At 40.3% G+C, this 16859-nt stretch overlaps 1 protein-coding gene across 2 annotated transcripts in view; it reads right to left on the bottom strand.

The window, feature by feature from the left end:
• Positions 1–11825: 11825 nt before the first annotated feature.
• Positions 11826–16859, bottom strand: part of LOC128758729 (glypican-6-like) — a 108710-nt gene continuing 103676 nt past the window's right edge. For both annotated transcript variants that reach the window (XM_053864998.1, XM_053864999.1), the window contains one exon: positions 11826–16658. In XM_053864998.1, coding sequence (XP_053720973.1) covers positions 16450–16658 — 209 coding nt within the window. In that variant the 3' untranslated portion in view covers positions 11826–16449. The remainder of the gene's footprint in view (positions 16659–16859) is intronic.

Raw genomic sequence — 16859 nt, 5'->3', positions numbered from 1 at the left:
TTTTTTTTAAAACAAATTTTCCACTTTGGATGTGTTTTGATGGAAATGCAACTTTTTATGAGACTTGATCTTTTTTTTTTTTTTTATTTATGGTTTGTGTGTTCTTTTTTAAACTTAGACTGACTTTTAGACTTAGACTTTTTTATTGTCATTGCACAAAAACTTATCACTATATTATGGCAATGAAATTTCTTTCTGAGGCCTCCGGTTTCCAAAAACCAAAACTATATGTCCAAATTAAATAAATATCAGATAAATACCAACAAAAAAAAAACAAAAATAAAAGAATTATAGACAAAATATAAACAAATAAACAGTATTGCAGCTGTTGTCCAACGTTCAGCAACGTGACAGCACCAGGAACAGAACACATTTTTAAAAATGCATAACTTTTTTTGTTGTGTTGTTTTGTTTTAGGAGTTTACATATATAAATCTGGAAAAAGTCACAACCACGTCTGATTTTAAAACATCTATCAGCCTTTCAGGAATCAGAAATCCCATCCTGCAAGTGCACAGCAAAAAGTTGACCTCATGAGACCAGAATCATATGGAGAACTGGCCTATGAACACTTTAAATACTCAGCCTTGTCAATCTGAAAGCTACACAATGAGTCTGTGCCTTCGTCAGAGGACCAGATCCATTATCTGTAATGGAAAGTGACACACACACAGTTGCTGCTGAAGGCAGGTGTGGGGGATGAAGGTAGGCAGTCAAAGGAAGAGGATGGATGTGAGAGAAAAGAATACTGCAATATATTAGTTTCCTCTGGAGTCTATTATCTCCTTTCTAATGCAATTCTACAAGGGGTGAATTGTGCTGCTGGCGCGGAAGGAGCTGCCTACCTTCACCCAGTTGGAGGTCCTGTTGGCAGATGTTCACTTCTGAAATGGGAAACCCATTCGTTCCACATACGTTGCCTGTGCGAGTCAAATATTCCTTCCACATATAGAACTGCATTTGTCATTGTATTTGTGTGTCACTGTAGTCCATCAATCCCCCCAAACACATGCCTTTGTTGTGTTATTTCAAGCCTTAAATTTTATATTTTAAGCCTTTAAAGCCTTCATTTTATATTATTTATTCCATTTGATTTATTCCGTGTATTTTATTTTTATTTGCCGTGCTTTTAATATAGGTTAATATTAATAAATTAGTATTTTCATTCATTTTTCACGCCACCAAATTTCTTTTTTCACTGTATATGAAACCTGCTTAATTTAATAATTTAAAACAATTATCTGACATAATTTTGCAAATAAAAGTCAACTCTGCTATCTACAGCAGTGAAGGATTACAGTAAGTATCTGCTGAATGTGGTGTAATGTAGGAATTATATGAACAATATATACAATATATTATATTTTTTTGTCATTGCTTCCTCGATTGTACTGAGTCAGAGGAAATATAAGTGAGAACTGCATGTCAACAGAAAAAACAGTACAGAATTAAAATGACACCACCACTTTTTTAATGTTACCTTATAAAGATCTATGTTAAGATATACATTTTATTCGTGTGTAAAATGGTGTTTTCCCCATTCTTTGTTTCATGTGTGGTGGATTGAAGTGAAAAGTGTTTAGGTGAAGTGTCACCCTGTAAACTCACAGTTGGTTACAAGCATTAACCATGAGCTCCTGATCTTGTGACCTGAAAATCAGACACCACAATACACCCTCATTTCCAAACCTCTTTTTCTTCTCCTACTGGATGATTCCCACTGACAGTCATACTTATCACCTTCATGTTAATTTTGAACTTGAGCGGATGGGTAAATGGCTGTAATCGGGGTGATAAGACGCAGCCTGCACAAAGCCACTGATGCCTGCAGGCTAAATTTAGCTCAGCTCAGTTTCATATTACGTGATTATTATGGTTGTCTGGATGCAGCTTGGTGATTCGTGCGCTGCTGCCAAGATCAATGTCACGCATCAACATCCAGGTAGTTATTTTCTGCCAGGTAGACATCAAAATGTACCAGTTTTAACGTGTGTCAGTTGCGTGCACAGTGCATCCAGGGACTAAATAAGTACATACTATTATAGGAATCATTTTACATTAAAATGATTGAGACCATCAGCACACAGGACAAAATATGGGGGTGAGGAATACACAACGTATCTCTTGGCATATGCAGATAAGCAGTGAAAAATAGTGTCTTGTTGTGGGGACCCTGCTTGATCCCTGTAAGGTTTGTTGGCCAACAATTGGCCTGTGACACGATGAGTCTTGGTGGAAATAATAATAGTGAGGACACTTGCACTGCAGGAAATCACTCCCACCCTCATCACTAAATCGTTGCTTTCCCAAATAAAGTACAACCTGAGTAAACTCTGTGACTTTCCCCATCAAAACACCGATCAAAAGTAATTGTTCTGCCAGTATCTGGACAGTAATTCACTCCCGATGACAAGACCATGAAATGAATTTATGAGACAGCCTCTTATTATTGAATGGCTCCCATCTCCGCGGCTTTAGTGCTGGAGTGGATCCAATTCCAATGCACTTCGGTGTCGTCAAAATTACTCTGAGGTGAAGTCTCAGAAACCTTTGTCTTTAGAGTCTTTTTATCTCTGCATAACGGAGAACAGCTCCCAGGACGGCGTCAAGGTAATTTTTCTCAGCGCTGCTCGGACGCATAAAGAGATTAGTTTCATGGTCCCAGCGAGGTTTCTGTTCTACTCCAAATTATGACGGTGACCTTGACCACGGCGAATATTCACCCCCAACTTCAGCAAGAGCTGTAATCTGGCTGTTCAGAACCAGACAGGGCTTTGTGTGTCCCATGTTTGTTTTGGGGGATATTAACCCAGCGCAAGACTTCAAAGCAAGTTTTGGACAGATCAAATTCCTTCAGTATGCTGAGAATGTAAAGTGGCTGCTACTCATTGGATCATCTGTCCGTCCATCTGGAAGCAAAATACATGTATGATGTTCAAGATGTGGATATTGAGACCCGGAACCTGCTTTTTGTTTTCACATCATCCTGCGGGTTTTCTAGTCACAAAGTAAGCGTATATTTATCAAGAAGTCGCAAGAATTCAGAAGTCAGAATTTGATGGACGTCATTATCTTCTCTTCTGTCTTCGACAACTGGATGCACCAAACTCAGCTGTGATGTCATGGACAGTTCCCACTTCCCACTTGGAGCTGGAATGTAGTGTATATGCACAATGGTGCGTCGATGCAGTCCCAGGAAATAATCAGCCCATTCACTTCCTTCTTGATTATATTGGCAGTGTAAAAAAAGACTGCAGGAATATATTCGTATTTTGAATTTTAATACCAGTTTTGGGGATACAGCGCGCCTGGACGTGACATTACGCCTGTATGTACTTTATATTGTTCGAAACGGCGATCTGCACGTGCTGTTTTGAAAACCAATCCTATCTACAGCTGCCCTCTCCAGTTAACATATTGTAGCAGTGCAAGAACCAGATTGAAAGACGGACCAGCAAGTTAGTCAGCAGACACTGCCCACCTGCACGTTTCCTCCAAAAACGTATCTCTAAAACTGCATTGTTGCACACACTGAACGTTACACCAATATGCGAATGACATGCAAACAGCGCAAAACCCGCCCCTTCTCACTCTCCCCTCTGCCCCTCCACGCTAAAACAGTGCCACCTTGAAGATAATTTGAAAGATGAACATTGATACTGAAAAAACGAATATTGGCTGAAAAAAATGGATGGAAAAAATTTAAATTGTGACATTTTTTTATTGAGAAAAATAGAACGGCATTAAAATAAAAAAAATGTATAATATATAATATATAGAATATATTTCTATATTCTTCTTTTCAGCCAATATATTTTTTTTTCAATGCCAATGTAAGTAGTCCCTGGTCTAACCACATACTGTGCCCAAAGGTGACTCCGTACTGAAATGTCCTGCAGAAGTAAAGGGGTGGACTTACCAGAAAGCATGAAGGAAGGACCAAGCCAAACAAACACACAATGAGTGTGTTTCATGAGTCAGGAGCATGTTTCCTCTTGGAACAAAGAAGTTAAAGCTGTTGTCCATTATCTGCCGATTTTGTTCAAGATTTGTCATTTATTAGGTGTGTAAAAACAATTGTGACATTGGATGTGGCAGATTGATTCTACAGTTCTGTCTCTATTAACCCCTTGATGCCTGTTTTCAGCTGTGGGCATCTCACTAGACTGTTTTTCAAAGGTCCATTGAGCCGAATGGATATAATGATACAGTCATTGTGGGTTATAATAATAATAATAATAATAATAATAATAATAATAATAATAATAATGCCAATTGGGAATGTCATATGGCAATAAGGGGATATTAATAAATCCAGACCAGCACACTTGTTTTGTCCTTCTAGAAAGACAAGTCAAAAACTTTCGAAAAACCGACAGCAAGACCATCATATAAGTCCAGTTCTCCATTCAAGTCTTCTTGAATATCACATGCGCTAAAACCGAGCCAGAGGCTCATACATTCTTGAACAAGACAAAAGCAATTTCAAGACCTCAAGATTAAGCACCCTCAACTATTTATTTTGTGGGGCTCATTATTAAAACATTGCAGCTGTTATTTACACCGCAGTGGAGGCAGCCGGCAGGAGTGTGCTCCTCCTCCTCCTGTGCCTCACAGCTTTCTGTCTTTATTTTTCCGTTCTGGTGATGTGCATTTTGATCTGCTAATGGGATGGATGATTCCTCCATGTCTGCCAACCCACTGCTTCCAAATGAGCTGGCTGGAATACAGCAGAGGAGCCTTTGTAAAGTCTCTTATTAGCTCCAAAAGACTATCTAAATATCTCTTTGTGTATATGGCAGGTGGATGCTTGACCCTGTCCACAGGTTTGGCACTAACAAGAGAACACTATCCACTTTCAAAATTTAACCTGCACTGGAACCTTGGAAAATGTATTTTACATTTCTTTTCCCCCCTTTTCTTTGCCCACTTACTTCCTCTGGTTCTCCAGGCTGCTTTGTGTTTTCCCGACTCAACCCTGGCAGATGTCTCCTTCATGCTCCTACTGCACCCAGGGCTGCAGTCAGTTCCAGATATGGCACAAGCAGGTTTGTTGTTCACGCTCCTTCGCAAGTCAGACAAGCTGCCTCTTATGAGAGAGAGCGACACAGAGTGTTTATTGTGCCCCAAATACATTTTACATTGCATTAATTATCCCGCAGAAGTTCCAGCACCGGAGGCATGAATGTGGCTTTTTCATATCAGCGTGGTCATAATCCGAGAAGAAAATGCAGGTGACTCAATGACACTTTAAATACACCAACCACTGGGTTTCAATTCAAGCACTAATCTCCTTCTGTAGCCGATCCAGAACACGACAATCATTACTCAGAGATTAAGGAAATCTTTGGTTTTGGCAGCCAAATGGGCCGAGCATAGATTTGACCGAGCACACTCGTCTGATCCACTTCACACTCAATAGGAAAACATTGCCTCACAAAAATCCCACTCTGTGTTTCCTGCCATCAGCCTGAGCTGGTGTATGTCAAGAGTCACTGGCGAGTAAAATGGTTAAGGATGGGCTTCTTCCTGGGTGAAAAACTCAAAACAATATTTCTGTTTGAAAAAAAATTTTTTCGTTGCGACTTGTTTTGCCTGATGATTAGTCCTGTAAAAAAAATTTAAAAAAATAAATAAACAAAATATTGTTTATTTTGTATCAGTATGGCACAATAAATCATGATGGTGGCTATATTCAAGTTTTTATATGAGCTCTATATAAGCTCTATAAGAGCTATATATAAGCTCTTTAAATCTCTTGAAAATATTTGTATAAGAATTTCAATTTCGACCAGCTAGATCATTTTTGGCAGATATTTAAAAAGGCCTCATGTTAGCTCAGTGATAGCAGTTTTCCATTTTATTTTAGAGCCACTGAAGATCTTTTTCTACTTTAATCCCTGCCTTTTATTTCTGTTAGAAATTGGTTATAGTATGACGAAATTTGGTTGTGCAACACCATGTTTACAAATAACACAAGATGCTTATTTGTTGTTTACCCTTCTCCCTATTTGGCATTTTTTCCTCATGTCCTGTAACATCCCTCAAAATTTGCCTCAAAAGAAGTCATAGTTGATGCCCAGTCTGCCCCTAAATGTCATGCTTTTCTCCCTCACTATTTTCCACAATATGAAATACCTCCTCAATTAATACATGAATGACCATAATTGCTGCTTCTTTTGCTAACAGTGCAGTACCAATGAATCAAGGTTGAACTCTTTAAGAGTCGTTTTTCACACAGAGTTTGGGAAACATATTGTTCATCCCAACAGCGTGTAAATCAAACCGTTGAGTGGCCAATATAAACTGCAGTTTATATTCATGGCTTTGCTCTTCATTGTTTTTTTTCCACGCTGAGATTAAAGTTGTATTTGGTGCTGTAATAAACAGCAGCTATTAGAAAGGCTGCTGTGGCTATTACTGGTCCTTTGTTGTTGCTCCTGGACTTTTACTTTTAAACAATATTTCTGCGAGATATGTGGTTAATTAATGGAACAAAAATGTGGTTGCTCACATTTTTGAAAAAACGAATAGACCACTTGTACATCCAGCAGCTAAATCACGACTGTTATAAACCTGATCAGGGTAAGAAGTGTACACTTTACGCATAAAGGGTGTCATGTTATCAAGGCTCAGAGCAGGAAAATATATCAGTCAGAAAGTACCTTGAAACTTAGCTGTGTTAAACAAGACTGGCGAAGGTTAATACGACAAAGGTCAACAAGGTTTAAGTGTGTAGGAGGCGTAGGAGGAAAGTTTCGAAAAGAAAAGTATGAAGGACAGATGTTAGCAAGTGAATGAACGGACAGGTGATGCTAAAGTCTTGTGAAAAAAAAGAAGGATTGTGGAGTGTATCACTGCTGGTGAATGAGTCTGAAGATTTCATTACAAGGACTCAACTTCCGAAACAAAAGGTTCAACAGCAGCTCCAAGTCTGTCACCAGTGTTTGAAGATGTAGTGTTTTTGGAGAGCCAGACCATTTCGACTCTTCTTGTCATTTCAGAGAGCACACCGTGCTTGTTGGCACAGGAATCATGGCTCAGTCACGTCAGTGTGCTGAGCCTTGTATCAATTGTGTTCAGAGCAGGGACAACACTGCCAGAGCGTTCCCTTTTCGGAGTCAAGTGGTGGGTCAGATCGGATAAAACCCGGTTCTCCTCTCCTCTGATGCATTCTAACACGCCGGCTGGCAGGAGCGAGCAAGTGAGACCCTGGGGAAAGCTTCCGCGATGAACTGTTTCTTGTCTGCGGAATGATCAAGCTGGGTAATCTTTGTCTTCTATGGAGGACTGTTCTGCTGTGTAATTCAGTATTTATCCTAAATCCAGAGAGAGGCAGATAAAAGCCCAAGACTGGGGCGGGAGGGAAAAATGTCATGAATAAAGAATAGAATATGACTGAATTGGGAAGAGGGTTTTCTGAAAATGCAATTTCAAGAAACATTAACGTGATGCTAATCTGGTCTCTGTGAGAATTTCAGTTTAAACCAATCAAGCAATGAATCTTATCTGTGATGCATTAAAGCCGTGCTGGTGACAGAATGGAGGCTGCAGATTCAGTTTGGAACAAAGTGTGTAGACCCACCTCGTGAGTGCTGAAACTCTGTCATGGTCACCAGAAAACATGATGTGTTACATCTCAAATGAAGCACATGAACACGCAACAGCCATGTTGGAAAAAATAAACAGTGAAAACCTGACATTTTCTTAAGCAAAGAGTGAATAAGAAAATGCAAGTGTGTGTGTGATGAATGGCAGCAATATTTAATAAAGGGAGTAGCAGCTACAATCACAAATGTAGTTACATTACTTTTTCCAGTACTTCCAAAGAAAGGATTTTTTAGGATTTCACTTTTATTTGGTGTGTTAATGTTCCAACTGCATCTTCAGTTGGAAATACTGCAATAATTGATAGTTTGTGTCCAGCAAAGATAAGAATATATTAGTCCGGTGTGAACCATGTGAGGGAAGCAACACAATTTCAACCATAAAAAAAACCTCAACGTCCATCTCGCTGAAACAGCACAGCAAGGCAGCGCTAAAGCATCGCGTACAAGGAGCAATTCCTTGCCTTCGATCTCATGAGGACTGCCCACTTGGAAGTCAAAGTAAGAGCCTAGAAAATGTTGGCATTGGCATGGAAGCTGATGATCCCAGGCTCTTTACAAAGGACCTCATCAGGGACAAGGTGGGATACAATGAAGATTTTGTATTAGATTCTGCTCAGAGAATCCGCAGTTTGTCCATTGAGGGTGCCAGACCACACCCCGAATTCCAACAGGATGTGATGTAATTCAAGGTTCTCAAGGCGGCATGACTGGCCTGAAAAGTCACAGTAAACAGTCAGACCAGGATCACATTCGACCATGATTATCCACAGATGGTTTATAACAACAGGAGGAAGCAAGTGGCAATGAAGAAGAGGGTCCTGAGATTGATGACTGAGTCACGCGTCTCTTCTCTACATAGCTGTGGGTTAAGTTAACAGGGAGTCATGTGGAGATCTACAAAACCCCAGAAGAGGCTTTTCATGCCCACTGCCGCATCACCAAAGGAAGCAAGCAATGAAGAGTACGACTGACTGAGAGTTACACAGGTAGAAACCTTCTGAGGTCATAAAGAATGGTCAAGCAAGTTCAACAACACGGTCACAGAGATGATGATCAGCTTCTGTGCATTACTGCATCACTCAATCTACACCCAAGTTTACTTACAGGACTCTGGAAATCAAAGTGGTAAGAGGTGCTCAAACCTGTCAGGGAAAAGGAAATAGGGGCAGAAATTACAAGAACTTTTCTTCTCTACGCTCCTTTTCGATCCCTCAGCTCAAGTTGATGATAAAGTTGTTGTATGGATGTTGAAGTGGGATTAAAATAAATATTCATTATTCTTCTCTATTATTATTGTTATTCAGTGGCGCCAGATGTGTTTTCTCTTGAAAATTCCATGTTCATATATGGCTTCTTGTTCTTTGTTCCCGCAAAGAAAATGTGATAGTTTGGTTATTTACTATGTAATTTCTTTATTATTACTTCAATTGCTCTGGAAGTTCTCATAGCTTTTCATTACGATTTTCGGCTAACAACACCAAGGAGTGTGCTCTTGGTCCAATCCTATTACGGCCAGCTTTACCGAGGTCTCTTACTGGCCGTCAAGCAGTGCAGCCAGTTAGCTAAGTGAAAATGGAGGGGTCCTGAATTAGCCACATAACTCACTTGTGTCAGACTAACAGCCCCAGAGCCAAATCATTTTGTTTACCCCAACCAAAGCTAGAAATGTTATAGCTGGCGTAAAGTAAAATTCTGTTTTGTCACGATGTGTGTTGATTTAATAAATAAACTCGGCAAGCGGAGACAATAAATGTCAACAGTGATTTGCAAAATGTCTAAAAAGAGGCCTCATTATGCACAGGATGGCAATTTATGGAAGATGAGAGAGCAAACATATGTCTGTGCTCCAAGGAATAAATACAACGTGTCATTTGTGTGGCGAGGCACTCGAGAGATGTTGACACCCAGCATGATAATAAGCATGCTATGTTTAGCGTCCGGAAAATGAAAATTGTAAACACATTGTGTTTGTGTCAAAATTTAATGTGGCAGACATTCACATATGGATTTCATTGATATTCATATTTTTTGTTTACCAGTTCAGAAACTTGGAAAAAAAAAAGCGTGATCCCATTTAACACATGGAGCGCACAGCCACTGAGGCTTGAACATATTTATGTCTTTATTATCCAGTAGTGGGTTAAATCCATTTAATTGCTCGGCTCTTGAGGGAGCGAAAATTGAAAAGCCAGGTTTATTTCATAGGTCTCTATTTTCAAGGGACTTCTTGCCGTCTCTAAAGCCCTAGCACCATTACTTGTCATGTAAAAACCAATTACAATCGGTGCCAGGATGAAATGTGTCATCAGAGAATCCATTAACACGACATGCTCAGACCTCAATATTTACAGTCGCCATCCTACTTTCACGGCAGCAGGGCCTTTGACAGCGACTGGAGGACAATTAAAAGACACTGGTTCACCTGTGGGGGCTGCTTCTGCAGGATGTTTGTGGAGATCAGACGTCTGCGGAGGTTTATACGATAAATATTTTGAAATACATGAATAAAAATGTGAGTGTTACAAGGCTTGCTGGAGTGTTAACGGGTGGTTAAAGATCTGATCCACACTTTACAGTGGGGTTTATTGTAGATCTGAACAGAGTAGGCGTGGCTGGGGTGAGGTGATGAAATGGCAAGCCCCTGAAATGAAGGATCTTGGGCCCCTTTGAAACATTCTTTTGGGAATGATCACAAGCACATATAAATGTAGCTGTTGCACAGTGCAATTCTAGGTACGTTCACACCAAATTGGTTTTAAGCGGTAAAGTCCATGTTTAGTCGCTGTAGAGTGGCGACAAACTATATTGGAGCAGGTTTAAGGCGGCATTTGTCCAAGAAGCGCTGAAGTTCAACACATCAGAGGCCAAATTTGAAAGATTCCGAGAGGGAAAATCCCTCACCAAGACATCAACTGGTGAAATGGAAGAAAAGCTGACCATGGTCGCTCACTCACTGAGCTTATATTTACTCAGAAGGATATGATAAACCTGGAGAATCTTTTTTTTTTTTTTTTGCTTTTGACACTTACTTAGATGACAAAGGGCTGCTGTGCAATTCTGTCTCTCTGCTCTGTGTAGCCGAGTTTCTGACTTTAGATCCGACATGGTGACACTAGTTGCTCTTATTGTACCAACAGTACAGTGGTCCCTGGCTATCATCGACCAACGCAGCTTCACCTGCCTCTGAAATCAGGAGAGGCAAAATTATTGGGCTCGGCTCTGGGTCCATTAGACCCTTCATAACCACCAATTTCTACAGAGTCTACCGGTAGTGGAGTCCGGAGGTGGGGGTGTGCAGAGGTTTTTCAAAAAGAATAAATGGTCAATTTGTCGATTTCCACTGACTGGTCAGCGACAGTTCTATTTTTGCAGAACTCAGCACAGCAGTGGAGACAACCGTTCAGACAGGAGAACAGCCGGTGAAAAGCCTGATAAATATGGTACGTTTTCACAATAAAACACTATGTGTAGTCATTTTACTGTGAAAGAACAGTGTAACCATGATATATATGGTGACTCTGCAGCAGAGAACGTAGCACTTTGGTGACGACATGGACGACGAGTTGTACATTTTGGAGTTTGAGTGTCAGCCTATTGTTCATGACACTCGTCATAAACTATAGAAAGACGTTGTGGGTTTGATGGTTCTGCGTGATCACGATTCTCATGTGGGCTGGAGAACAACCACTTGGCTCCGCACCGCTCCACTCAGCTTCCCCGTTCCCGGTGGAAATTGAAAACTCCCCTGTTGTACCACGTCAACTCGCCATTCCCTTCGCTACCACACCTGGTGGAAATTTGGGGTTAGTGCTTGTTGACTGGCGAATGCCAGCGACTGCTACTTCCATTTCACGTCTTCGTCTTTTGATGAATATTGCCTCACCAGAAAATCTGACTTTTCACCAAAGTCAACGCTTTTCAACTTAAAAGTTTAATGCTACAGTGTGCTGCTTGAAACGGGTGACACCCCTAAATGTGTCGGTTTAATCCCCAGATCTTATGTGACCGTGCGTCTTCACTGACTTTATTATGTAAGTCGGTTGCATCCGATGTATTTGGTGTGAAGACAGAAATCTAAACAAAAAAAAGTCAGAAAAAAAAACACGGAAAGCATTGTAGTATTAAAATGTTTATTATCACCTCTGTATTACTTTTCTGTATACAAGAATGTGTAACAAAAGCCAAATAAGCAATCCATGAATATTTTTTTTCTCCTTTCTTTTTTTTTTTTTTTTTTTCTTAAAAACGGTAAGGCATGTCTGCTTGTTTAACCAACAGCTTCTAGATCCCCAAACGCGCGTTGGACGGCGGCGTGCAACTGACGGCACAAGAAATCTTTGTTTGCTCATCAGATGCCCGAGTAGCAAATCACCACAGTACCACACTCACAGCGTTATGTTTTGTAGCAAAAGTGCGGCACACAAATAACATCAAAATGTTCTTGCATAACACATTCTTATAAAACCCCAACATCCTCTACTCAACAATGATTTTAGGAATTCACTTTGTACAGCAAAATGAACAAAAGAAATGAAAAACAGAAGGTAGAAACAGAGAAATCAGGGTGAGAGCGCTGAAGCATCTGAGACGGAGACACGAGTGTGGCCCGGAAAAAACACCTCGACTCAGACGACAAACAAACAAGGCTGTGTTTCCTGCTGTAATTGTTTGACTTGAACTGAAAGATGGGGTGTAGCTTCTATTCATTCCTCAAGGAAATCAATCTCAGGTCTGTCATGAGTACAGAGCTCTCTTCACAGTCATGCTCGTGACAGCTCAGCAAAAACAAACCAACCAAAAAAACCTCACCGCTTCATTGCTACAATGCATCATTGCATCTGTCTAACTTACAAACAACGGGATCCATTTTGGTGTGGTGACAATGACCAAGTGAAAATTGAAGTGAGGAAGTTCAAACTCTAATATTCCCACCTTCATGATGACAAAAGCCGTAGTCGTAAAGGGCTCAAAAGGGATTTTGTTTTAGTGGTGGTTTTGTCAGTTAGGTGGTCATCGACCATATTTCTGTTCACGGGGACGTCTAACAACTCTGGTGACATTTACTCTGCCATAATCATGCACCTCTGATTTTATTTTCTTCCATGGCAATAAAAAAGGACGATGGCTTGAACATCCATCAGACTGCATTGAAGATCCTCCTCTTAGCAGAGGCCATGTTTTTTATATGAAACCTCTCTGGTTGCAATTATCTAATATTCAGAACCGAATCCCTGGTGGGGGTGAGACAGAACAGTTCCGACTCTCAAAGGTTGCTGCACATCAGCGCTTATAGTAACTGACTGACTCACAGAGTGCTGCATTCAATATTCAAGGCCGAGGATAGTTGCATGTTTTCTTGAGATCGTTGCAGGATACGGTGAAACGTGATGTCGATCACACAGAAAAATGTCGCCAGTTAATGATGCAAACACAAAATAAAACACCATTGACTTGTGTGGATTCAGCACGGAATTCAGGCTGTGTAAACATCGCTCCCAAATCAAATCACAGGCTTTTTATCTGCACTGCTCAAATCATATAATCTCATCCCGGCGTTTCAAACATATGCACGTTAAACAATGTGACAAAGCGTCTGTCTGTTGCCATCAGTGAGTGATTGTCATTCATGTTTCAGTCGTGAATTCCCGACGAACTCGGCTGGAATAGAGTGTACATCCTGCACATGTCGACCTCACTTTTGATTTGCTATTCACCTGTTTCTCTGAAAAACAGGACAATTGAACTTGGCTAATGTTGCATATGTATATTAGTGGGTGTTTATTGGTTAGCAATAATGCATCAACATTCAGAAATGATGAGTATAAATTAGATGCTAACAACGGACAGACAATTTTTTGGTGACAGTGATCTTCTTTCTTATTTGATATTCACTGTCTCAGAAGGGCGCAGAGACACTCACCTGTCTCTAACCTCTCTGTGAGTGTTATATTTTAGGAGAGAACTGGAGCTCATCACAAGCACGTGTTAAACATACTAGCTTCCCACGGAAAAGACACTTCTACCCAGAGTCTGCAGCCAAACCTGCTTGCATTGCCCTTGTACTGTTAAGAGTCTTACTGAGTTGCTTGGGTTGCTTTACAGGGTGGAATAGCCTTCAGAAAGTGTGAAAATGAAATGTGTGTTCTGATAAGAAAATGAATAAATGAAAACAAAACACACCCTGGATGTTTTGTTTGAGTTTGGAGGACGACTATGTTGGCGTTGCTTATTCATCTTCTCTGTAGCCATTCTTTCCAAAAGTCACAAGTTCCCTTTTTTAAATGTATTTTAGGGTTAGTTCAGCAACCCACACAGACCTTCCAAATGAAATTTCTAGATCTCTGAAGAGTTTTCCCTGCGACTGATAGTCATATGTTATTGCTGGTCAGGTATTTGTGGCCCAGTTCGAATCCCATTTACCACTCTGACTGGGTATTGTGAATTTAATGAAAAGATGTAACTGATCAATGATGCTTTTCAATTCATCTCAGCGCTCATACTTCTGCTTTTACTTGGTATGAAGCGCATTGTTTTGGAGGAGTGTGCAGCAGTTTGCATTTGAAATGAAGGAACCCACAGGCGTAACAAAGCTGTCTTACTCATTTGTGTGAGACGTGTGGGTGGCACTGGGACTTGCAGGAGCAATTTCTCTGCACAAGGAAGGTCCACATGACGATGGCAGCAAAGGAAATTTTCAGCTCCATGGAGTTCCGTTTGAGTTCTATGGGTCTAAGCTGGTATGCTTGAGCGTCAAGAGAGCTCCAACTAGGAAGCATTGGTTTTTATACCTGTGCTTCATGGTATATTAAGAGATAAAGGGGCAAACAACATGAAGGGGAACACAAAAACACCCCTTTTGTTTTTAAAAAATAACAATGGATGAGTTTACGATTCCAATTGATGAGGTTTTGTTGAGTCCTTATCGGTGGAGGCCTTCTCTCTACGTGATTTGGGTCTGAGCTTGTCATTGAAGCATGATTTGAACCACTGTTATTGAGGATGTTTTTTTTACAGTATTATTATCATTATATATATATTTTTTTTAATAATAATAATAATTATTATTCACATTTTGTGTGTATTAGTGGAAGTAAAGTACTGATTGGTCTCTGGAACAAGTAAAATTAACTTTTTTTTTCATCAATGGTTTATAATTTTGTAGTCAAGACGGTGAGAACACAGAGTCCAAGAACAAGGCCGAAACTAAATAAAGCATAACAAGTCCATTTGTTTAATTTTTTCAAATCACAAATGGAAATGCTTTGTTTTGTGTCCAAACCGGTCTTCAACTCCCGCAGTTAGTTAGTTTATTTTTTGTTTCAACCAAACAAACACACATAGTTTCACCAGTCAGGTGTCTGTAAACAGTTGTTAGTCTGGTGCTGCTTGTTTCAGCTGATACCTGCTTGGTTAAACTTGATTGGTTGGAACTAAAACCAGCATCCACTGTGGCGCTTTCTGGAATGGTTTGGCACTTGTTTTTGTTCTTCCTACAGCTTGGTCTGGGTCTCTGTCTGCTCAACAGCACAGGTTCATAACGTGACCAAAAAGTATTTTGTTTAAAGCAGTATCACAAACAGAAGCGTTAAAAAAGACCCATCCTAAATATCTTTGTTATAATCGTGGAAATTGTATTCCCAGAACTATAATACATCATTTGCTCTGTTTCAGGTTTTTGATGTCATTTATTCTGACAACTTGTCTTAGGAAAATGCAATTGTGAGGAAGAAGGAAAGAAAGGTTGTTTCCTTTCTTTTTTCCCCCATTGTTTCCCAATGCACGGCTGCCAAAAATAGTGCGAGGATAACGCCTTTGGGCTCCATGGATTTGGGTCATGGATACACTTCTCATGCTGAAATGTCATTAAAAACTTATTTAATAAAAACAACAATGGGTACCAAAACATTTATGACCTGAGGCCTGTGAGTTCCGACTCTTGGGATATTCAACAAAGACTTGGCTAGTACTTGTGGGAGTGATACAATATGTCCTTCTGTTAAACGCTAAAACAATATTACTGAAATAGAAATCTTGTTGTCTTGTTGCACATGAGTTGATAGAAGTTTGGGTCACTCAACAAACAGAACCATGTCATGGCTTGTTATTCGTATTTTAGGTGATCAGATGAAGCCAGTAGTACTACAGTACAATAGACTCCATAAGTATTGGTAAAATACAATCAGGTAAATTATCTGAAAATATAGATCTTTATAGTATTAGTGATGTAGTTTTTCTATAGAATCATGATCCACAAAGACAAAATGAGAAAGCTGTGCAAATAAACATCTCCTTGTGCAGCGCTGAAAAGAGATAGGCAAATGTGTAATCGTCAGGTGGCTTTTGGAAAGTTTCTTTCTGAAGCCATGTTGATATGATAATTCTGGAAACCAGGTGAAGCACTCTGTGATCATAAACCAGCCGATCTAAAACTGCCATCTGGACTATAAACCTGAAATTGGTCGGCATCACTTCCTCGCATGCACACTTTTTTTTCTTTTTGAATGAAGGGGGGATGATGAGCAGTTTGACTTCAATTTTGTGGCAAGAAAAAAAAAGAAAACTCAAAGATCTTCACAGAGCCACTGGATGATTTAACCACCAAAAAGTGACAGGTTTAAAAGCAACTTCAAAACCATGAAAAAGCGCTACTTTTCTTTTCCAGAGATGTGGCAGCTGGTTCAGTGACGGCTCCAAGCATTCTTTGGGGGACGAGCAGGATGCAGCACTTCCAGTCCAACAACACAGTCAGCCATTGTTAACAAGGTTTTCAGAAGGTTCTACACAGACCATACTGTATGCAGCAGTATAAAAAAAATAGTGACCACAACGCACTTATGTATTATCTCCATCCAAACTGCATTGCAAATAGCGAAAGGGCGGCGGCGAGAAGAAGCGGCGGCCATGATCCGACGGCGCATGACCCGCCTGCGACATGTTCACCGCTTCTGTCATCTCCGATCATGGGAGCTTCTGTTCCGACATAAACAAATTCTGTCGTACATCCATCACTGCAGCCGCTGCCGCTGCCCGAGGTGCTTCCTTCATCACCTGCAACGACAAAGTGCCACAAATCCATGTCAAAACTACACAAACAAATGGATTCATGAAACAGAAGTTGGTTTTTTATACAGTGACAGTGAGGTCTGTTGCACTACAGAGGGTCAGTCAGAGGACAAAGCGTCTCTGCGAAAATGTGACAGCAACAACAAATTAAAACGAGACGCAGAATGCGAAGACAGTAGTCACGCA

The sequence above is a fragment of the Synchiropus splendidus genome, chromosome 5 (genome assembly GCF_027744825.2).
Source record: "Synchiropus splendidus isolate RoL2022-P1 chromosome 5, RoL_Sspl_1.0, whole genome shotgun sequence".
NCBI classification, from domain to species: domain Eukaryota; kingdom Metazoa; phylum Chordata; class Actinopteri; order Syngnathiformes; family Callionymidae; genus Synchiropus; species Synchiropus splendidus.
Note: the sequence above shows the minus strand (reverse complement) of the source record. Positions and strands in the feature narration are given on the sequence as shown.